General features: G+C 48.2%; 1 protein-coding gene across 1 annotated transcript in view; it reads right to left on the reverse strand.

The window, feature by feature from the left end:
* Positions 1–5,947: 5,947 nt before the first annotated feature.
* UACA (uveal autoantigen with coiled-coil domains and ankyrin repeats) overlaps positions 5,948–24,536 on the reverse strand; it is a 127,164-nt gene continuing 108,575 nt past the window's right edge. The window contains exon 19 of the mRNA XM_034994639.1: positions 5,948–13,128. Within this exon, the coding sequence (XP_034850530.1) occupies positions 13,090–13,128 (39 nt within the window). The 3' untranslated portion in view covers positions 5,948–13,089. The remainder of the gene's footprint in view (positions 13,129–24,536) is intronic.

Consider the following 24,536-nt stretch of genomic DNA (forward strand, 5'->3'; position numbering starts at 1 on the left):
TAAGACCAGATGAGATCACACACTCACCTCGCACATAGTAAGTACTTAGCGAATAGTAGCTACTGAGCCAGAATTCCTGGCAAAGGGGCCTGGGATCCACAGTTTTAGTAAGCTCTTGGAGGTGATTCAAGTATTGGTCCCTGGGGCCTGCAAAAAAGTTTATGTGGGCTTTTCCCATGGCCTCACAGACAGTAGGTACTCAATTTGTCGAATGATTAGTTAGATAGACAGGCAGACAGATGGGGGTGGTGGTGCACAGAGAAGAAGGACAAGAAGGAGAAGAAAAATAGCGTCTTAATCCATTCAGGCTGCTATAACAAAATAGCACAGACTGGATGGCTTATAAACAATAGAACTTTATTCCTTACAGTTCTGGAGGCCGGGAAGTCCAAGATCAAGGCGCCAGCCTGGTGGGATGAGGGCCCTCTTCCTGGTTCATAGCCAACAACTTTTTGCTGTATCCTCACATGGTGAAGGGGCTGGGGGTCTCTCTGGGTCCTGTTTTATAAAGGCACTAATCCATTCTTGAGGGCTCTACCTTCATGACTTACTCACCTCTCAGAGGCCCCCACCTCCTAATACCACCACCTTGGGGGGAGGGGAGGTGGTTAGGATTTCAACATATGCATGTGGGGGGGGGACATAAACATGTAGACCTAGATAGATAGATAGAATGAACATAAGTAGATAGAAAACAGATCAACAGATCAACAGAAGTAGCTGTAAAGAAATTACAGTCTCAATTTGGAGGATTAAAATTTAAAACCATCTTTGTGAGACTTTGCCACTCTCCTGTAAGTAACAAGATCATTGCAAATGAGTCATTTTCCTCTTTGGAGGGAAAAAACCCAGGGGAAGGCCCCATACTCACACAAAATCCAACACCAGCCAAAGCCAAATGAGCCACAGACTAACTGCATACATGCTTGTCATTTCCTAATAGGACAGTCAGGGTTTTCAGCAACAGCCTTGCAGAGCTGATCCGTTTGAAACAAACATTTTATCTGGAAGCAGAACAAGTCTGTTGGACGTAATTACATTGAATCCACTTCGGGATCAGATTTCACCCCTCCATCCCAAGATACACCAGAGCTCAGGGTTGCACAGACCCCAAGAGATTCCCTCCAAGGGTCCCAAACCCCCCAAAGCCAATGCTGACTTGGGAAGAATTGTTTTAAAATCAGCTCCTTGGGGCGCCTGGGTGGCTCAGTTGTTAAGCATCTGCCTTCGGCTCAGGTCATGATCCCAGGGTCCTGGGATCGAGCCCCGCATCGGGCTCCCTGCTCCGTGGGAAGCCTGCTTCTCCCTCTCCCACTCCCCCTGCTTGTGTTCCCTCTCTCGCTGTCTCTCTCTCTCTGTCAAATAAATAAATAAAATTTAAAAAAAATAAATTAAAATAAAATCAGCCCCTTGCAGGTTTTCACCAATCCCTTATCATTCCCCTAATTTATTAGTGTCTGAAAACCAAGGCTTTGGAACGGTCCTAATTTCACTTCTTCCTGCCCCGTTGGCAGGAAGTTGAAATAAGCCAAAAATGTGAAGAGGGGAGCGGGGAGGAAAGAGAGTCCAAGACAAAACCTAGCCTGCCTGACATTTTCTTTCAGTAGAATCATTTGTTATGCTATTAAAGCTCCCACCCTCATCATTCTTAGAGAATGTCAGCTTGAATATTCAACTTTTCATCAACCTTGATCTCCAGTTGATGCCTCTTCCTCCCTGCAGAGCAGGAATTTTGAAAGGTTAGAAGCCAACAGTCTCAAAATCACAGGCTCTTCAGCTCTTGGCAGTCAGACTGCACGTCCTCCTGCTCCGTCTCTTGGGGCAATTGGTGTGGATGTCCCCGTGGCGGCTGAGCCTCACTCCGTGAGGGCCCCAGTGGCTTCTGGGGACCTTCCCTCCCGTTCTTCAGTGAACATGACATCTGGAACCTGAAGCTGGCATATTAATAAGGTCTGCATACGGAATAGGACTCTGCATCACCTGAAATGCACAGACTCCTATGTGGACCAGTAGTTGTTCCTGAGGTCACTTCCTGCTGATGGCATCAGGGGGCCAAAGCATCTTCAGAAGGGTGGGGAACACCTTTCCGATGAGCTCAGAGAAACTAGCCGGAGCCGTAGTGAGGCCTGGTATAAAGCTTCAAAAAGATTTTTCAGTTGCTATTTGAGTGTGACAGCCCGGTGTGGTAGAAATTCCACCCGAGGTTGGGATCCTCGCCTGCCCGTGATCTAGGTGGTGACCTTGGGCAAGCTGCTTGAATGTCTCAGGAGCTCAGTGTTCTCAGCTATAAGCTGGGTGGAGGGGATGCCCGCTTCACTGGGGGAAGTGTGGGAAATACAAACAGACCGTGGAGGATGCCTCGCCTAGCCCTGGACGCAGGGTGGCCGCTCAACCCAAGTTCATTCCTCGCTTCCATCCTGGCCTTCTTCATAGGAGCCTTGAAGGGTCAGAATAGGTTCTTCTCAGAGGCTGCTCACTCCTCAGAAGATTCAGAAGAGTGGTTCTGCCAAGGTTTCAACAAAGACTCTTCTGATGCTCAACAGAGAAAACTCTGTGTCCTCACCTCTGGTCTTAGCAAGTTCAATACCAGCCGCTTACTTTACGTCAGGAGAGACAAAGGCATTGGAATTTAAGCTCCTTTGAGGGCTAAAAGATAACAGTCAACACCTGCAAAAAAGAACCTGTACATTAATCTCTTAAAACATGAGGGATTTTTTTCTACCCAGGAAATGAACACATTTATTTTCTTCCTTGAAAAGACCTCCACTCAGGCCGCTCAGAACTTGTTAGCATCCAACCAAACTGGGGGCATTTATGTTGAAGACACATTAATATTTTTCTCTTAAGAAAACATTTCAGGATCTTTGAAAATCTTTTTTTAGACCGTGCATAAAATCTCTTATGTGCTACACCATGGAATTCCCCAGCACCGCCCCCCAGGCCAAGAATATCCACTCCACCTCCCCATTAGACTGTCCTCTGTCTCAAATTCCTCCATTATGGATCCAGTCCTTTGCGTTAAGCATTATCTTTCACGAGGCTCCTGGGGAGTTAAGGAGGTCCATAGCTGCTAGTACAAATTTAGCAGGAATAAATCTATACTCATAAATTTAAACATGCAATAGATAGAACTGTATTTATTTTCCTCATCCAACTAATTCCAGACCCCTGCCTGTTCTTCTAAATTGTTCTTGATTTCTTTACTGTTGATTTTCCAGAGCACCATGCATATTCTGAGTGTTACATTATTGCTATTTTCTCCAACTTTTTACTTTGAAAAATCTCAAACTAACAAAAAAGTGACATGACTATCATAATAGATTTACCAATTGTCATGTTGTTCCATATCTGCTTGCTTTCTTTTTTCTTTCTTTCTTTCTTTCTTTCTTTTTTAAAGATTTTATTTATTTATTTGACAGAGAGAGGCACAGCGAGAGAGGGAACACAAGCAGGGGAGTGAGAGAGGGAGAAGCAGGCTCCCCTTGGAGCAGGAAGCCTGATGCGGGGCTCGATTTCAGGACCCTGGGATCATGACCTGAGCTGAAGGCAGACACTTAACGACTGAGCCACCAGGCACCCCTCTTTCTTTGGTATAGGTATAAATATAGATTTATAAATATATATTTTGAGAAGTTGGTGGCACTCAGACACTTCACCACTAAATATTTCAATGTAAATCTAAGAACAAGGACATTCTGTTACAATAACTACAGTGTGATTCCTCCACTCAACAAATTTAGCATTTATATAACACTAATGTCTAATTTAGGGTTCATATTCAATGTTTCCCATTATCCTAATCTGCTTTGACATTGTAAAAAATACCCCCCAAACTATCAATTATTTATTAACCCCATCTATGAAGACCATTTAACAAAATCTTTAATTTTGATATCATCAAGTGCATTCATTTTTCTCCCTCGGGAGAGAGGTTTTGAGGGTCTCATTTAAGAGGTTCTGGGCTACCCCTGAATTGCAAATATATCTTTCAACAATTTCTCCTATTAGCTTTATAGTTTCACCTTTCAAATTTACCTTTTAAATCTCAGTGGGGTTCACCTTTGTATAGGGTAAGAAGTAGGGATTCAACTTTCTTTTCACAGAGTGAGCAAGATTTTCCAAAGGTATTTATTAAACAGTCTGTTCTCTCCTGGGGTTGTTTGCCACACTCTGTTATACATCTGGTTCCCACCAGTGTGGATCTGTTCTCAGGCTCCCTCTTCTTTCCGTGTGTCTGACTGCCCATTCCTGCTCAGGCGCCACTGGTGTTTTTGCACTTGGGTGGGGGGCAACCTCAAAGTTCTCTCTAGCTAGACGAAGAATCGAATTGACATGAGACAGATTAATAGGAGAAAATCACACTGAATAGCGTAGGTAGGGAGAATCCACACAGACATGGAAATCCCAGACAGACAAAATGAGGTACATATGTCATTCCGAAATGAGGAGAAGGGGCTAGTGGGGTGCACTTCACAAGGTGGTTAAGAAGAGTGGATGTTTGGTAGTTAGATGTTTGCCCTGCCATACAGATGGGTCACTCAGGTAACATGTTTCTCTAGTAATAATCTTATTTGGGAAAGACCCCCAATTTAGATTCTTCTGTGTGGTTAAGGGAGGGACAGTTTCTCTTCAGCCTGCAGGGTCTCAAGTGCCTTTAGCTCAAAATAATCCACATGCCGAAGTGGCACATTCAGGGGTGGAGGGGGGCTGTCCTGAACCCCTTCAACATGTTTCCCATATTTCCAATAAATCAAGTTCTCTCCTTTTGTTCTTATGATTCAAACTTGACAGCTATTTGGAGACTTAGTTATTCTACTGTATCAATTTTAGACCATATTTTTTAAGTTCTTCAAACATTCTTGCCCACAGCCAACTACTGTCGTAACTTTATATACAGAGCTGCCTAGACACTAAGTAACGAAGTTACAGATGAAGGTTCTAGTCCTGAAAACTCACTTCATATCCTACCCCCCAAACGCCAAAATTTAGCTTGAAAAGAAACCAATAAAAGCAACTGTTTGTGAAGTGGTTGTGAATTCCAATTCACATCTTCAGAAATAGAAGAAAAAACACTTTTTCTAATTTCTCAAAGCTGTAGTGGATTTCTTTTTGGAGCTTCTATTCTACTGGAGTAGCCGAAACTTACTTTCATTCCATTTGGCAACACTTCCCACTTCCTCTGAGGTAGCATTTGAGTTCCAAAGGACTTACAGAGAACCAAGTCTTCAAAGGGAGGGGAGATCTATTGAGTCTTCAATATCACTGAGACCGGCAGACATCATTAGATGTCCACTGTCCCATCTAGTGCAAGGTTGATGGTCTCCAAAGGTCTCTCTCTAGTCTGGTTCCCCCTCAGGCTCCTGGCAATCATCCCAGCACTGCATGAAGGGGATTAAGAAAAGCTCTGAGACCCTCATCTGCCCAGATGCTCTGACCACCAGTTCTCTGGGGTCCTGCCACTCACAAAGCACCACCAGGAAAACCAGGCCCAGGTGCCCCATACTCTCAGACTCCACCAATCCATTAGGTCTCAGCAGGATTCATTCTCCTCTCCCTGGGACCACTGACAGCTACCTCTCTGTATTGGTCAGCATTGTCTGGAAAAACTGAACCAATGGGATGTATATACAGAGAGAAGGAGATTTAGTGTAAGGAATTGGCTCACATGGTTATGGAGGGTGGCAAGTCCCAAATCTGCAGGGTAGGCTGGTGGGCTGGGCACCCAGGACAGCAGGTGGTCCAGTTCAAGTCTGAAGGCAGTCTGCTGTAGAACCAGAGAGAGATGTTAGAGATGAAGTTCAAAGGCAATCTGCTGGAAACTTCTCACTTGCTCAAGGGAGACTGGTCTTTTTACTCTATTCAGGCCTTCAACTGATTAGATAAGGCCCATCCACATTATGGAAGGCTTTACTCAAAGTCCACTGATTTAAATGTTACCCTCATCTGAATCCTTACACAAACACTTAGAATAATGGTTGGTCAGATATCTGGCCACTGTGAAACCTCCAAGTTGACACAAAAAACTAACCACCACACTCTCCTTGATTAATGCTATATCAGTTAGGATCCAGTCAGGTAATTCATCACAGAGGATTTATATTTTTAATGAGATATCATTCACATATCATAAAATTCACCCTTTTAAAGCATGCGATTCAGTGGTTTTTGGTATAGTCACAAGGTTATGCAATCAGCACCACTTTCCAGAACATTTTTATCACCCCAAAAGGGGACCCATACCCATTAGGGGTTAGCAAGAGGATTTATTACAGGGAATTGACAACAAAGGGCCAGGCATCAAAGGACTGAGAAGTCGGAGAAGGACCACCGATGTCATACAAAGATGTAACCACAGGAAACAGCTACCACTCCTAGGACTAGGGGAGCAAAGGGAAGAAGTCCAGATTACCAGAACCCAGGACCCTGGAGGAGGGATCTCTCGGAAGCGGGTAGCAGCCTGCTGGTGTTGGGACGTCGGGATGTTGGAGGAGGAGTCACAGAGCTGGGACTGGGATCTCTGAGGAGGGGGCATGTCCTAAATGCTGTCACACTGCAGGACCTCTGCTGGGTGGGAGGGGCTGGTTGTGGGGGCCTCGAGAGATGCTGGAGGCTGGAACCAAGTCCGCCACCAGGGTAAGGCTTCAGGAAGAGCAAGCCCTCGGAAGGAGCGCTTCCCTTCTCCAGGTTCTGTCTTTCCTGTGTCCGTTTAGTGCCCCCTATGGGCAGGACCTAACAGGGCGGAGCCAGCAATGGGGACACGCAGGTGTGATAGCTTTCTCACATGGCACCTCGGGCTCCCTGTGCTTCAGGGCAGCCCCGAGGGAGGCAGGCCGGTTCTTACCTGGAGGTTGGAGAACAGGGACGACAGAAGTCTTGCTCTTCTTCCCCATGCTGTTTTCTTCCAAACTATCTGTCCCTATTGTAAGTACTTTTGTAATCTGTCCTCTGCCCAGTCCTAGGGCCTGTTAGCATGACCCCCAGAGACACCCGGGCAGGGGGGGTGGTGCGGGGTGAGGGGAGGCAAAGGATGGCAGAAGAGGCGAGTGTTGGTGCCTAACGGACCGGTAGGGTCTGCCCCTTGTAGCCACATTTCATGCAGTGCACCCCTGAGAGCGAGGTGGCCGCAGGCTCAGATGACACGGCCCCTGGCCCATCATCACCCTCAGCCACTCTCAGCTGAGTAAGGACAGCAGCACCCGTCTCAGTAGATAGAAGGGCACGAATCCTCAGAGCATCCAGCGGGCATAATGGGGGCCGTCAGCTGCAGAAGCTCCGACGTGCCCCCCCCTCCCCGCGCAGACATTATCACGCTCAGGTGAGGAACCAGTTGCGTGGGTGACTCTACGCGTCCCCGGTGTTACTCATCTCTCCACCCTGTGCCCTGACTGCTTGGCCTCCTCCTGTGTACCGTGGATGAGGAAACACAGATTCACTGCAGTCATGTCTGCGTCTGGGTTTCCTTTTAATCCAAGCCCACTGCTGACAGGAGTCTTCACAGGAGCATGGCAGGGCAATTTTCCCTTGCCCGAAGGGCTCAATTTTGAAATGCAAAAAGTCAAGGGGGGAGATGATGATGATGATGATGATGATGATTTTGCATTTTTGTCACCATCTCCTCTCCAGAAAGCCTCAGCACAGAATGGCCTGGTTGCTTTGAGGTAGAAGTGGAAAGAGGTATGTCATAGTTGCTTTTTAAAAAACAAAAACAAAGCACACTTGATTTTGTAATCTCACATACCTTCAGCTCACAAAACAAAGACGTGCATCTACAGAGTGAGCATCCGTGCGGCCCCCACCCAGGGCAAGAAATACAACGTTGCCAGCCCCCCAGAAGTCCCCACGTACCCCCGTCTATGTCACCAACATCAACCTGCCCGCAGATGTCACCCTCCTGCCAGCCGTGGGGTTTGGATTGCGCCAACCTGGCTAATCCGGAATTGGGCTTCCCCGGACCTCAGAGGGGAACTCAGAGTTCGTTTCCCTCCCCAGCGTTCGGGTTATTTCTCTTGTGCAAGCCTGGCAAGGTAGAAGTCAAAGAGCAGCCATGACTTCCTGAAGATCATCACGGTTCCATGTGGTGGCGGACAGACGCAGAGGGCCCTGCGCATCGCAGCTTGTCCTCACTTTTTCCTGCCTGCTGGCCCAGCGGGCAGCCCCCTTCACAGCTGGACATCCAGCTGCGGACTCAGACAAGGCAGCTGTGCCGAGGCGCCCGCCTCCTGCACACTTCTCCCCTCCACCAACCCCGGTCCAGCCGCCGCGCGCGCCCGGTTTCTGGCTCTTGCACCAAGTGTGCGAGTCGGCCCCGTGCACGCCCCACAGTGCTTCCGGGGGGCTGGGTAGCCGCTTTTCTTCCTCCTCCAACTCGCCTTTCTGAGCCTCTACTCCCCCAGCCTTTCCCACCACCGCCTAAGGTCTAACTCCTCTAGTGAATCCTGCAGGCCACCCCGTCCGCAGTCTTCCACCCCCTGCTGGAAGGCAGCCGGATACACAGCCTTCCGAGGTAGTCACTTTCTTGCTTTTCTTTATAGGGCTGCCAACCCGCACGCATCCCGAAACACCGGACTTCGGTTTTGCCTGTTGGTTTGTTTAACAGTATGTGAGTGGAATCGCCCGATGTTCTATTTTGTGTCCGGCTTGATTGACTCAACATACGTCTGCAAGATTCATCCGCACCGTTTTGTGAAGCTGTCGCTTACTCAATTTTCTTTGCTCTGAGAATTTCTTTGTATGAAGTGCTTAACATTGCAGTTATTCCTTCTATTGTTGGTGAACCTGTGGGTTGTTTATTTGGACTATTATCAATGATGCTGCCTTACACACTCTCGCATCTGGCTCTTGCACGCCTGTGTATCAAGTTTGTTGTGTGCGTATTCCGGGGCAGAACGACTGAGTCAAGGGGCGTGTGTGTCTTCAGGTGTAGTCAATAAAATCGAATTGTTTCTCAAGGTGGTTTTACCAGTTTACATTCTCACCAAAATCGCAATTAGTTTTATCAATCTTTTCATTTTGGCCATTCTGGGGGCTGCATAGGGGAAGCTCATTCGGGTTTTAGATTGCATTTCCCTGATAATGACGCTGGGCACATCTGCATATCTTCATTAACTGTTTTTTAAGCGTCTGTTCCAATCTCCTGCTCCATTTTGGATTAGGTGTTTGTTTTGTGTATTTTTTTTTCTCGTTGATTTGTAAAAAATGTGTATATATTTTGAATATAAGAATCCATTTTAGGTGTATAGTTTGGGGCGTGTTGAGCTATGTGAACACCAACTGTTGAAAAGGCTACTCTTTCTCCGTTGAGTTATTTTGGCAGCTTTGTCAAAAAGCAATCACTTCTCTGTGTGTGGTACTATCTGGGCTTCCCTCTCCCACTGACCTGCATGTCCATATGCCACCCTGTCTTATTTACCGTAAGTCTTGGAGTCACATAGTTTAAGTGCTCCAACATTTTCCTTCTTTTTCAAAATGGTATTTGCTTTTTATGGTGCTTTACAATTTCAAAATTTAAATTTCGGTGAATCAATTTCTGGTTTTTAAAAGCCTGCTTGGATTTAGATTGATCAATAGATTCAATATTCCAATCTAGAGAGAATTGACGTCTTAACAATGTTGAGTCTTTGAGTCCATGAACACGGTATTATTTGTCTATTTGTTTAAATCCTTAATTTCTCTCAACAGTGTTCTTCCATTTTCAGTGTACAAGTCTTCTGTTATATTTAATCCTAAGTATGTTATGTTGTTGACACCTTATTAAATGAGTCATTTTATTTCATCTTCCTATAGGTTCCCTGAGAGCATACAAATTGCGATGAATTTTTGCATATTATACCTGTGTCCTGCAGCTGCTAAATTCACTTTCTAGTTGTAGTAGCTCTTTGACAAAGTCCCTGGAATTTCCTGTGTAAAACATCATGGCACCTGCAAATAGAGGCAGTTTACTTCTCACTTTTCAACCTGTATACCTTTTATTTCTTTTTCTTGCCTTATTTCATTGTCTAGGACCTCCAGTATAATGTTGAATGGTGGCAATGAGAGTTGAATCTTTACCTTGCTTCCCAGTCTTAGGAGCAAAGCATTCACTATTTCACCATGAAGGATGAGCTGCAATTTGTTCATAGATGCCCCAAAGGAGTTCGAAGACGTTTCCTTCTTTCCCAGTTGCTAAGAGATTTTACTAGGAATGCATATTAAATGTTTCAAATGCACTTTCTGCATCTATTGAAATTATCACATTGTTTTCTCCTTTATTCTGTTAATACGATGAATTACATTCATTCTCAAATGTTACACCAACTTTGCAATACTAGGGGAAGCCCTAGGTGGTCATAGTATAGTATCCTTTTTATATACTGCTGGATTCAATTGGCTAAAATTTGTCAAGAACTTCTGTGTCGAAGGTTTGTGAGGGGTATTGGTCTGTAATTTTAAATTATTTTTGGAATATGTTGCACAGATTTTGATATAAGGGTTATGCTGACTTCAGGAAATTAGTTCAATAGTGGTTCCACCTTTATTTTCTAAGGGATTTGACCTAAGATTGGTATTATTTTATTTCATTCTGGAGGTTTTTATAGAATTTATCAATAAAGATATTAGAAGCTGATGTTTACTACACTGGAATTAAAATTAAAAAAATAAAAATAATCTAAAAAAAGATATTACAGGCTGGAGGTTTTTTTGTGGGAAGTGTTTTGTTAACAACAAATTAAATTTATCTAATAGGTATAATATAGAGCTATTCTGAGTTTCTGTTTCATTTTGTGACAGTTCTTGTAAATATTATTTTTAAAGTTATATATCGATTTTATCTGTAGTATTTAATTTGTTGGTATAAAGTTATTTATAACATTCCCATACAAACTTTTTAACGTCTATAGTGTCTATAGTAATAACCCATCACTATTCTTGGTATTAGTCATTTGTTTCTCTCTATATTTTCATGACCAGGAATTTACCAATTTTGTTCATCTTTTTCAAGGAAACAACTTTTGAACTTGTTAATTTTTTGTATTACTTGATCTTTTCTACATTGATTTGTGCTCTTATCTTTCTTATTTTTTCCTCCTACTTACTTTGGGTTTACTTTGTTCTATCTTTTTCTGTTTTCCTCTAGCTTTGAAAATGGCACGCTTGGGCATTTTGTTTGGACCTTTCATCTTTTTTTACTATAAGCATTTAAAGCTATATATTTCCCTCTAAACACTAGTTTGGCTAAATCCACAGATTTAAATATTATATTTCACTATCAGGCAGTCTGAAACAGTTCTAAATTTCCTTGGTATTTTTTTCTCTGACCATGAATTATGTAGAACTGTATTGTTTAATTTCCAATCTGTGAGTTTTTTCTACATGTCTTATCACTACTGATTTCTCATTTAATTCCATTTTGGTCAGAGAACACACTCCAAAAGTCCCAAATTCTGAAGGCATCCCTCTGGGTTTCTGTTCTCCCCCAGGACTCTTCACAATCACATCAGCTGACTGTATGCTTCCAGTAGATTTTTTTTAATGATATTTTGTCTGGGTATTTCTTTCTATGCCAAATGGGAGGGTTAATCCAAATTATCTAGCCTGCTATTACCAGATGTCACTATAGTTGCTCTTACAAACGTCTATCATTCAGACAGAATCAATCATTTAGCATAAAAGCTATGCCATGAATGCTCTCAGTGGAATTTTTTTACATGGGATAGACTGGCTCACTTCTTGAGACATGAGTCAAATGAAGTCTGGCCAAAGGCACTTTCTCCCTCTCCTGGGACAGCCTTCAGAATCAAGCTGAGGCATTCTTTTTACAACAACTTCCAAAGGCTCTCCAAATTGGGGTTATTGGGGTCCCCTCTCTCAACCATTTCTCATAGCCTACTCAGTTTACAAGAGTGTCTTGGACATTTATTAAGTAGCAATTTCTGAGGAAAGAGAAATTTCATTGTTTCCTCTTTATTCCTTGATCCCTGTTTTCTCAACCTAAAAGACTCATTTTCGACTGCCTTTCCCTTCAACAATTAAATACAATATTTTCTGGAAAATTCTACAAAGCTCCAGCTAGTCTTACAGTTTTCATCAAACCCCAGTGTCATTGTCAGGGGGGGGCAAGCTTATTCCCCACTCACATCTCATTCCCCATGGAGGATGTAACACTTGGTAACACTCTGGTCCCCTCAGATTGGTGAGGGAGAAGAGAGAAGCCTAGTATGCGCAGTCCAGCCTCTTCTGCCCTTTCTCTTGGGAACAGGTCACTCCGAGGAAGCACATCTTCTGCTCTGCTCTTCCAAGAGCAAAATTTTGCAAGCCAGTGCTTCTGGGTGGGTGCATCCATCAAAATCTGAGGTTTGGGATTAGAAAGCCCAAATATCAAATTCACTTTTAGTAAAGGAGCTATTTTGATGTTTATCTGCCTTACTTTCTTGTCTGTTTTCTCAGTACGTTCAGAAAATAGGGTAGGGTGGGAGGGTGCTCCTGACTAGGTTCTCTTGAACCCAGTAGATATACTAATTTTCTCCCATAAGTAAACCATCCATCCTTTGTTTAAAAAGAAAACATTCTCATGTTCTCAAACATTCCAGAGAGACTGTGGGTCCTCTGAATTAGTTCCTTGGTTCAGAAGTGCATGATAGAATGATGCATCCAGGGGCAAGTCTGTCCACCTCTTGAATCAGTTCATCGTGTTTTTTGTCACCATTGATTGTGTGGACTACTAACAATTTCATGGGATGCTTGAATCCAGAAAAGAATTTTAACTAAAGGAGTCTTAATTGTTATAAGAAAGGTCAAAAATGAAGAAGGCGGCAGTGGAAATGTAGGTAAATTGAGAGCATCTCTAATGAAAGAAGAACAGCGGTCTTGAGTCCCCAGTGAGGCATGATAGGCCAGAACTGAGTTCAAATTCCAGCTCTGTGACTTTGAGCAGATACTCGGCATCTCTGAGTCCCCTGTCCCTCCATGGTGAAAACAGAGACAAATGATGCCCGTCTCAAAAGGCTGTTCAATGAGGTGACTTCAAAAAGCCTGAGATATAGTGAATACACAATAATGGTAGCTTCTTCTTCCTTCCAGAAAAACCAACTGGTCCAGATTTTCTTGATGGCCTTAGGAAGTCTTGGGGAAGATTCTCGATGATACCAAGAACTGGAGAAACAGGAAGATTGACAAAAACGAACTAAAACCGTACGACCAAGTTTAGAGAAGGAATGACTTGGGCAAGCATCTCACATGGGTACAACTTCCCAATCTGTCGGAGGGCTCCCCTAAATGTAATTTGATTTGAGCCTCGCAATCGCTCTGGGAAACCGATGGGGCAAATACTACTGGGTCCATGGGCGCCTGGGTGGCTCAGATGGTTAAGCATCAGCCTTCGACTCAGGTCATGATCCCAAGGTCCTGGGATCGAGTCCCGCATCAGGCTCCCTGCTCAGTGCAGAGAGCCTGCTTCTCCCTCTCCCTCTGCCATTCCCTCTGCTCGTGCTCTTCTGTCTATCTCTGTCAAATAAATAAATAAAATCTTAAAAAAAAAAAAATACTACCAGGTCCATGTGAAACGTGAGGAAACGAACAGTAAGTAATTAGATGTGATGGTTCATGACATTCCAGCCTCATCCATCTCCCCCATCGTACTTTCTAGGTGTCCGGGTTGCCCTGAAGTAACCATAACGATGCGTATATGGCACTTTTTGGTGTGCAAATCTCACATGGATTTTCTCACCTAGTTCTCACAACAAGGATTTCTGGACATGTCACAGATGAGGAGCCCAGTGCCTCAGAGAGCCCAAGCAGCCCGCTCGATGTCACACAGCTAATGCAGAGGCTGACCTCGGGCCTTCTGACAAGCCCGGGGCTCGTGGGCTCCTGGATTTTAACCACACTGAGGACATCGAGGGCCGTGGGGCGGGGTGGGAGCGCCGAGCACCCCTGGCCCCGGCCCTCGTGGTCACGGCGACTGGCACGGCCAGCACTCTGCCCAGGTCATTTCATGTAATCTGCAGCAGTGCTGTGATTTATCGATGGCTTTTATTCCCCACTGGGACAGCGTGAAAATGATCAGATGACTAATGAGCTTGGGAAGATGGATGCGCTCTGAGCCAGCTCCCACAGAAGGGAATTCTACACCGGGTCCCGCCCAGAGCAGCACAGGACGATGGATGTGTCTGCAGACGGCTGGCCCTCATTTGCTCCTTTGGCAGCCAGTTGCTTCTCTCTGCAGACACGGGGAGGCTTAAGAGGTAATAGTGCTGGTGTCTCCCTGTTCTAGGAGTGGAGAGGAGATCAGCATTGATGGGCTTGGGGATGACAGCACAAAACCTCATTCTGGGACGGGAAGGCTGCATTTAACCCCGAGGTAGCTGTCAGGCAGGCCACCCCCCGAGCCTTCCCAATGCCTACATAGTCGCCCTACCTGATCACGAGCTACGGCGCTTTCCTGGTGGTGCGGCCGCGTCCTTCGCTTACCTACTGCTGAATCACAGATCGTCCCAAAACTTCAGCTTCAAGCAATGATTTTCTAGCTGACAATTCTATGGGCCAGTTTTGGGTGGCTCAGAAGGGAAAGCATGTTTCTACTCCGTGTGGTGTTGGCTGGGGTGGCCCACTGGGGCTGGGGGATCCAATGTGGCCTCATTCATGCATCTGGGGCCATGGTTCTGGGTGTCAGAGGGGTGCCTCAGTTCCCCTCCACACAGCCGCCCTCCAGCATGACGGCCTGGACTTGCTTATACGGCAGCTGGGTTCCAAGCACAAAAAAGAAGTAAACTGGTGAGTCCACGTTGGCTTGGACTCAGAAGTCCCAGGAGGTCACTTGATCAAAACAAGACAAGAGGGCGCCTGGGTGGCTCAGTTGGTTAAGCAACTGCCTTCGGCTCAGGTCATGATCCTGGAGTCCCGGGATCGAGTCCCACATCGGGCTCCTGGCTCAGCAGGGAGCCTGCTTCTCCCTCTGACCCTATCCCCTCTCATGCTGTTTCTCTCTCTTTCTCAAATAAATAAAATCTTTAAAAAAAAAAATTAAAACAAGACAAGATATGGAGCCAGCTCAGATTCCTGGGAGGAGACATCGTCTGCACCTCTGCATGACAGGGGCAGCAAGGTCTCTGCAAAGGGATGAGGACATGAGGGACGGGGTCCACTGGGGGCCACCAGGAGGCAGCCTCTAGGATCTGGTGGGATCAGCACCAGTGGAAGGGACAGGAAGGAAGCAGAAGGGGACTGAGGGAGAAGCTGCAATCAGATCCACAGGGAGCCTCGCCCAATGCCGCAGAAGCCGTGAAGCTAGAATGGCCCTTCACAGCTGTCCCCAGGCCATCCGAGATGCCAAGACTTCATACCCTCACGTCAAAGGTTGTGGGCGCCACGGAAAGGGGCTTGACTGGGGGCGAGGCAGTTCCTGAAGGGGCTGACCCTTACCAGCTGCCTCCCCACAGGCTCCCTGCAGCTGGGAGCAGGCCCTGCAATGAAGGGGGGTCTGGGCAACCATCGTGGTGTCCACCATGTTCTGCCATGCTTGCCTTCCCTAAGAATCTAGTTCTCTCCTAAGCTCCCATCTCCTTGAGCTTCCCACACCACCACACCCCTAAGACAAAGCAAGATGCCTCGAATTCTCCTTGACACCTCCATCTCCTGGTCTACATCCTCAACACCCCCCTCCCCCTGCCCAGTGTCTCCCTCCCGTCCCACCTGGTACAGCTCCTACCTAGGAGACCCGGTTTCCTCCCTTCTGCCCTTTCCCCTGCAAAACTAGTTTTGCCCTGAGACTCCTCTGCTCAAAGCCCTTCCCTGATTCCCGTTGCCACAAGACCAGACTCTCTGGCTTCTGGAATGGATCCAGAGGCTCCTGCCTTCACTTTCCTCCCCGGCCCTGGGGGGCTGCATGCATTGCTCACCTCGGGACCACTGCAGGAATTGCTCCATCTGTCTTGTGCACCTTCCTTGCCCCACCTTTTCATCCCCCTCTGCTCAGGCTTCAGCTAACCCTTTGTCCCCGGCAGCCTCCCGGAGCCCCCAAGCCCACCTAATGGGGACAAGTGGCCTTCCTCCCATTCCTGTGGCCCCTCCGCTCCCCCGTCCCCGCACGCTGCACACAGATGCAGGCGCACCTCCTCTTCCACTGGACAGCGAGCTCCACAGGGATGCCCGAGCTCTCTGCATTCCAAGCATGTCGCAGTGGCTCAGCCACATCTTCTCTGGATTATGGAGGGGCAGCAAGAAGAGAAGAGTGGGCTGCACTGAGGTCCTGAGTTAGACAATCCTAAGGAGTTGAATGTCCTCAAGGGAAGAAAGAGCTGCTCTGGAAAATGGGCCTGGCCTACAGACTGTGCCCAGCCCCAATGGGGAGAGGCTGGTGGCCATACTCATCCACCGTGGGCATCTCTAGTTGGCTCTTAGCAAGCCCAGGGGAAAAGGCATTTCTCTCTGTCCTGGTTTCTGCGTGTCCATTCAGGAAAGGACTCGGGAGTGGCCTTGCTTGGGTGTTCACACCATGACTAATCCCCGGGGCCCAGGAATTCTGATAGGCTGAGCCCAGTCCAGTGACCGCCCCTGGTTGGGGGTGGGTGGACAGTGTGTCCTCAGATGCAAGGTTGGTCCAGGCGACGACTAACTGCTGGAGGACACCCAGCAGAGGCTGACAGGCTGTGGACAGTATCCAGATCTCCACTCCCTCCCTCCTGCGCTTTTCCGCACTGGCAGAGTCCTTGACATTTCCTGCCATGGGATGAAAAGCACGGCCTTCTTCCCACTCCAGAATAACGCTGCCAACGCACAAGGCAAGAGAGCTGCCCATCATTTCTTGGGCTCTTACTGTGAGCCAAGCCCTGTCCCACGCACTTTATGAGGATTATTATCCTCGTTTCCCAGGTTAGGTAACTGAGGCTCAGAGAATTTAAGTGGCTTGTCCAAAGTGTTAGTATATGGCAAATCTGGGATTTGAAACCAAGTCCTGGTTCCTGTGAACACCTGGGACTTTGCCCAAGAGCAGACTGGGCAGCCCAGGAGCATCAGAGCTAATGCCTCCAAAAGTAGCCCACCATGGGGAAGGATGGGGGCTCCGTGGCTAGAACACGACTTTCGTATTTCTGACTTCCCGGATTCACACTGCCTTCTACAAATACAGGACTAAGAGGGGACTTGCAGACTACCTTATTTAACTACCTCCATTTGTATTTAATTTTACTTTATGGGCCCTCAGGGCTATGGTTTTAAGATCCATCCATGTTTCTCAGTGAACATCTGGTCTGTTCTTTTAAATGCTTCTAAGCCGTGCCTCCACCCTGGTTCACTGCCCACTGTTGCAGAGATAGACCGGATCGCAGCTCGCTCCGCGAGCCACACTGTCGGCACCCACCATCATGGCTCTGTTTTTAAAGGTGAGAAGGGGGGGGCAAGGAGAGGGGAGAGGCTGGTGGCCAAATTCACCCATCGTGGGCAGCTCTAGTTAGCTCTTAGCAAGCCTGTTGGGGGGGAGGGGGGGAGGGGGGGAGAGGCGTTTCTCTCTCTCCTAGTCTCTGCGTGTCCATTCAGGAAGGACTCAGAGTGGCCTTCCTGAGTCCTTCCTGGAAGGAAGGTTTTGGAAAGCGATTCTGGGAAAGGGGGCAGGGGAGTGGGGAAGTGAGGCAAGGGGGGAGGAAGCTTCTAGAGCCTGAGCTACCATGCGCGTGTGCACTTGGACAGTGAAGGCTCAGTCCCTGTGGGGACTAGTCCCCGGGGCTGGGGCTTCCTGAGTTGGGTCACAGGACCTTCCCTGCTCTGGGATGGGTGGAGCTGTCCTTCACCTCCCTACAGAGGACAGATGGAATGGGGAAGGGACGCTTCATTCTTCCAAGAAAAAAGGAATTCTGGCAAAGAAAAACAGCAGGAGTCCTCACAGGGTCTCTGGATCACTCCCAGGCTGGGAAACCAGGGGCCGGTCATAGGGGCAGAGCCTCTGGGGGGGCGGGGTGCAGTGGGACTCCCTCGAAGGAGCAGGGGGGTGAGCGCACGTGGCCGATGCTGCCGCCCATATGGACGGGCGCTCTCTCTGCAATGTGCTTCCACACGGGGCTCTGGAGCCCCGAATGCCTCTCTGCACCCTCCCCAGTGCTGAGCAGGGAGCAGCAGGGCCCCCTCACTACACAGCCCCTCTCCACCTGGATCCAGCCAGGAGGAAGGAGAAGGTGGGCCCTTGCGGGGGAGCCTCACCAGGTTTGCGCAGAAGCAGGTGCAGGGGCACTGAGAATCTCCCGCCACGCAAGGGAGCTCCACTCTCCACTCTGCTCAGTGCGGAGTCCGAGCCTCGCTGGCGGTTTAATCTCTCAGAAAGTGGAGGAAGGAGACCCTGCTTCCATGGACTTAATTCTGGTCAACAAAGCAACCCACGACCGCCAATCACCGAGGACCAGGATTCGGTGCATCAACAGCCCAGTTTTCCTCTCCTTCCGTGTGGCTGCTCGGGGGTTGCTCTCCAGGGCCTCCCAGGGCTCCCCACAGGGACTGAGCCTTCACTGTCCAAGTGCACACGCGCATGGTAGCTCAGGCTCTAGAAGCTTCCTCCCCCCTTGCCTCACTTCCCCACTCCCCTGCCCCCTTTCCCAGAATCGCTTTCCAAAACCCCTTTCAGTCAAATCCTTCCCTTGGGGTCTCTGTCTGGAGGGACTCCAACTAAGGTAATGTGATAACCAAGAAAGTAAATCTGGAAAGAAACCTGGATGCATAGTAGAAGAGCGGATAATCCTACAGGCTTCGGAGTCAGACAGTCTGTGTTTGAATCTGCCTCTACCAGTGTATAAACATTTAATATTAAAATGAATGTTATTTATAGACTTGAGGAAGTGGATTTCAGAACAGGCAGAGCTGGAAACTGGAGGAACAGGAAGGGAGCTCAAGGATGGGAGGGAGGCGTTTACAAATTCTGAGAAAACACAAATTCCTCCATTCCTCAGAGGCAACTCCCGCAAGGCTCTGGCTTCCCAGGATGCTCTTGGTGTGTGTGTGAGCATGGGGGGGGGGGGGGGTGTAGGTGTTTAAAAGGACAAAGAGCAGAAGGAGTGACCGTGGCAAAGCAGAGAGCGGAGGCTCCCCAGGCCCAGCCCCAGCCTGAGCGGCTGGCACTGGAAGGCCAAACCCCAGAATGCGCTGACTTGCTAATAGCCCAAGGACAATGGAGAGGGTTTTGTTCAAGTCTGTCCCAAAGGAGCTGGAGAAGGAGGAAGGGACAAGTCTGTGCTTGTGGCAGAGTGGGCTCCTTGTGAGTGACGGGGAGAAAGCAGAACCTCTGTCACTCCTGTCTTTCCTATCAAGGTGGCCATTTTAAAACATAAAAGGTGAGGACAGAGTCCAGAGAGATTAACACTCAAAGCGCCCGCCGGCGTAAGGGAGGCTGGCTTGGGCTCCAACCAGCAATCTGGGCGCTGGGGGCAGGCGGGCAAGTGGTAACCGGGAGCGGGCTGCAGCACTCGGCCCTTAGTCCCAGCATGCTCTAGAAGCATAGGGAAGATTGCAAGAGCGGTGCTTGTCCCACCAAAGGCTCTAAACCAGGATTCTGTCCCCGGGACATATAAGGTCTGGAGACCATACATGGTGGTCACAACTGGGGTGTGTGTGTGGGGGGGGGTGCATTGACATCTAGTGGGCAGAGGCCAGGGAGGCTTAACTCCCTACAAGGCACAGGACAGCCCCCTACAACAAAGAATTCTTCGTCCCAACACGCCCACAGTGCCAAGACTGAGAGAGCCGGCTCTAAATGGGTGACTGTTGAATGAATGAGTGAGCCGTTGAGCACCCCCGGTGTGCCCTGGGACTGCACAGAGGAACAGGACACAGGCAGTTCCTTTGAGAGCTTATCCTCTGGTACAGGAGACTGAGGCAGGTGGCTGCTCACCGTAGGACGTGTGCTTTCATGGAGGGGATATGAGAACAGAGATAAAAGAGCCACCAATCCCACCAGAGCAAAGGTGCCATGGACAGATGAATGGAAGTGTGTCCAGGACACCAGGCAGAGATGAAGGTTGAACATGCCTCTGGGCTGGGGACACCACAAGCAAGCCAGTGGGACTGGGGCACAGGGCTCTTAAGGAGGAACGACCAGGGGCAGGGCAGGAGATACCAAATGCCATGGTAAGGCCCCTTGATTGAGTCATGCCAGCACAGAGTTCAAGGAAGTTGTTAAGCAGGTATCATGATCAGATTGATCTTTTTAAAATAAGAATATATGTATTGTCTCTTTGGTTTAAAAAAAAAAAAAAAACTCTTCCCTGATGTAAAGAATTACTGTAACATTAATCTTATTCATAAATGCACCATGATCAAAACACAGTGGAGTATACTAGAATTTTCTAGAACACACCAGAACATTGCCCCATCCATCCTCATCAACTCCTCCCTTTGCCCTGTATATATGCCAGATTTTTTTAAGTGTACAATTCAATAATTTTTAGTAAATTTACAGGAGTGTGTGATGTTACCATAATCCTGTATTAGATCATTTCTATCACTTCAAAGAGTCCCACGTGTGCATTTGTAGTCAATCCCCATTGCCACCCCCAGTCCGAGGCAACCACTAATCCGCTTTCTGTTGCTATATATTTGCCATTTCTAGACATTTCCTATAATGGAATCGTATAATATGTGGTATTTTGCCTCTGGCTTCTTTCACTCCGCGTGGTGTTTTGAGGTTCATCGTGTGGGAGCATGAATCAGCAGTCTGTTCCTTTTTATTGCTGAATGATATTCCAATCAGATGTCTATTTAAAAGATGATGCTGACTGAATGAAAGATGGGGAGGAGGAGGAAGAAGTGAGAAGCCAGGGGACCCGCTAGGAGACCGAGGTGGTTGTTCAGGCTGTAGGCAAAGAAGGTCTGAGCTGCAGGGTGGCAGTGGGCCTGGAGAGAGGGAGAGACTGGAGGCCGCAGGCCCTGGAGGTAGTCCACTTACATGAGGCTGGGTGGGCAAGGGGAGAAGCCTGGAGGCCTAGAAAGGGGTGAAGTGAGCTGATAGCACCTCTGGGCGGACTCACAGCTGGCTGAGGCGGCGGGGTGCCCACGGATCCAATCAGCCCTGAGGACCCTCGGGGGGCCTGCTGAGAGGCTGGCTCCTTAGGCCAGTGGGATGAAGACACTGAGAACATGTCTGTCAACTGTGCTGATGACCCAAAGCCATGAGGGACAGCAGATTTGGGATGCCTACATTCAAAAAATCTTGGCAGGCTCAAATGATGAGCCATGGCAGAATCTGGGCAGCTCTTCGGGGAGACCTAAAAATGCCAGTGGACTGTGGTTTTCTGGATCCTTGTCTGTCTTCCTGGGATGCTGGGAGCTTTGTGAGAACCAGGATGGCGTCTGCAGGGTACAAGAGGGATCATGAGAAACGGACCCCAGTAGCTTGCTCTGGGTTGTTGGGGCCTCCTCTTTTCAGCTTCCTATGGGACCAGGAGCCCCTTTGCTCCAGCAAGAGGGTCTGTGGCTGCCTGAAACTCCCACAGGTCCCTGAGGTCCCCAAGTGTAAGACAATTGCCTTCCTCCATCCGACAAGCCTAGCATGCTACTCCGTGGGATGTTGGGAAGATGGAGACCTCCTGTCTCTTCTTGTTGGTCTTGACTTGTGTGTTTCTCCCAATAAAGTCTGCCCCTTAACCCTTCCCGTGTTGTGTGCGGGAATTTATCCCAAGCCCTGGTATACAACAGGTGGCCAGCAAAGTAGCCATAGCAGCATGAGAATGATTTCTTCATTTTGTATCCATCCACGCCAGCAGAGTGCCTGGCCCATGCTAAGTGTTTGATAGACAGCTGATGGGCACATGAACACACACACCACCTGGATGATGGATACCTGCCTTAAACTGAGTCAGTTCCACTTTCCAGGTAGCAAGCAGGAATCCTAGTGCTATCATCCAGTCATTGTGCCCTAATTCTTGAAAACCGGAAATTCGATGACATTTACTGTAATTTTTTAGCTATAGAAGTAGCATCTGCTCTCCAAGGCAGATTTAGAAACTATAAGCAATGTTAACTTTTTGATTAATTTCTTTCTCTCTCAATATAGAATGTGTGTTCAGAATATTCCCTCATTCATACATGTACATAGTATATCTACACACAGCCAACAGATCTTTACTACATAATTGGGTCAACAGCAGCATTTTCAGTTTCAACTGAACATTTTTGTGTCCTTAAAACTCTTTGGAAATACCTTTTATAATCAGGGCAAAGTGTTCCATTGCACGTAGGTTACCTGATTGACTGGCGCATCCCCCTCTCACTGCCCCTGTAGGTTGCCTCTGGGTCTGGGGACTGGCTTCGGGGATCCCTGAGCCTGTGTTCCCCATGTGGGGCTCAGGAGTCCTTCCCCAGCTACCTGCTTCTCTCTCCTTTGCCTTGCCTGCTCTCCATTCCTGCAAACACCCCTCTTCCGGTTACCTTGCTCAGAGTCCATGAGCAGCCTCCTCCTCGCCCTGCTCCCCACCTCAGGGGCCACTTCGCCCAGGTTCCTGCGTTCTCCCCATCAGCTGGTTTGCAGAACTGCCCCTCTCCGCAGTCCTGGAGGCCATGCTGGTCGTTCCTGGCTCTCTCCTGCCATCTCCTGCCCACTTGCAATGTGTCTGGCAGCAAGCTGAACTCCCACAGTGCTGGAACCAACTGGGAAAGGACCACATTTGACAGGTTTCATTGGGAAATCCCATACTTACTTTGTTCTCAGTTATCTGCATATTCACATTATGAGAGGCCTGATCTCATTGCCTCTGAAAATAGTCCTAAAGGCTTTACTTGGTAATAAGCCCAAGAAGAATCAATAATGGAGTGTGGCTGTCCAAAAAAAAAAAAGTTCATGCCATTTCCAGCCAGGAAATGGCATTTCTTTTAGGCTCAGAACCAATAGGGGGATGTCATGGGAAGGTGCTTTCAGGTCAACGTAAGGAAAAAAGCTTTGTAACGGGAATTGTCCCCCAATAAAAAGGACTGGCAGTAACTGGCCCAGAGCTGGCAATGTTCTAGAAAAGGTGGGATTCCCTAGGCCTCCAAGATTTTATTGCTACCCCCATATGCTCATTACGCACACTCCTTAAGTGCTGAGAGAGAGAGAGAGAGAGAAAGAGAGAGAACACTCAAACATCTATGCAAAGTGTGAGCTCTGGTGAACCTTCATTACGCAGCTCATCCCCTGGAGTCACTGGGGCCCAGAGGCCTTGGAAGACCAAGTGAGGTTCGTGGCTGTTCCCCCGAGGCAGGTCCTGAACAAGCCCCAGGCAGTCTTTGCACGAGCTGGGGCCCTGGCAGAGTGGGGCAGCCCGCGGTCTCATTCACTAGGACAATCCTGGGGCGGAGTGGGGCACAGTGTCCTCCACTCTCCCTGGCCCTGGCAAGCAGAGCTCACAGGCCCCACATCCCCTCCCCATCAGCTCCGGGATGTTTTATGGCTGTCACAAAAAAGAGCATGTGCAAAAGCAGGGAGGTGGAGGGGCTTAGAACAGGTTGCTGGGGAAGAAAGCATTCAGTATGGCGAGCGGCGGCCTGGCTGGGGCTGAAGTGGGCAAGATGTGAGTCTGCAGGGGCAGACGGGGCTCCAACCGACAACAGCCATGCTAATGAACTTGGATTGCAGCCTGAAGGCCATGAGGAGCCACTGACAGAGCACGGTGTGAAAAGCCTGAGGAATTCAAGGACTATGAGGTAAGTGGTTCTTTTTAAAGGTGAAGACCAAACGAAAGGATGAAAGCTTTGATCCCTACATTCTTTTTTTTTTTTTTTTAAGTAGGCTCCATGCACAGTGGGGCTTGAACTCCCTGACCCTGAGATCAAGACCGGAGTTGAGATCAAGAGTCAGACGCTTAACCGGCTGAGCCACCCAGGCGCCCCTAATCCCTACATTCTTGATCTCATGGGCTCCACTTGCCGGCAGTGACCAACCTGAGACACCATACAGCACCATATGGAAAGGGGGATGCTTTGCTCTCACTGAGACACATCTGGATTTCCTTCCTGTGCCCATGATGCTCCTGCCAGCAAAGCCATCCTTAGACTCACCTTCTACACAGACTTCATATCAAAGACAGCCTCGCTTCTAAGGAACTCATTTTTCTGCAAAACTGGAAAATTGGTTGATGGGCTTCATTCATTAGTTTTTACCATGTACCAAATCACCCAAGGGCCGTTGGCCTTACAGAAGGGCATAGTCACCTATTGAAAACTCCAGTTGCAGCATCACTGGACAAACAACACCTTTGAGGTGAGGGCGCTGATCTACAGTACACAATATATGTCTTGAACTGGAACTGCTACACGGCGCCCAGAACCAAGCAGTGGGTGTGGAACCAGAGCTTGCTCGTCAGTATCATGGCAGTATTGACCCACTCACAAAATGTTCGCTTTGTTGGTTGAAAGCTTTCAGTCTTGAGAGACGAATACTTCCATCAGGAGACAAAACAATGGCTTCAATACTCGGCCATTTCACCTCCTCACGCCACTGTGGTGGTGAGACTGAGCTACTCCATAAGGCAGGAGGAGAAAAGTAAAGATGGATCGTAGAAGATCCCATGGGACTCCTTTCGACACGGCAATGATCAATGGTAAAAATGAAC

Source organism: Mirounga leonina, unplaced genomic scaffold (assembly GCF_011800145.1).
Source record: "Mirounga leonina isolate KUSES-001 unplaced genomic scaffold, KU_Mleo_1.0 Mir_91, whole genome shotgun sequence".
Taxonomy (NCBI): domain Eukaryota; kingdom Metazoa; phylum Chordata; class Mammalia; order Carnivora; family Phocidae; genus Mirounga; species Mirounga leonina.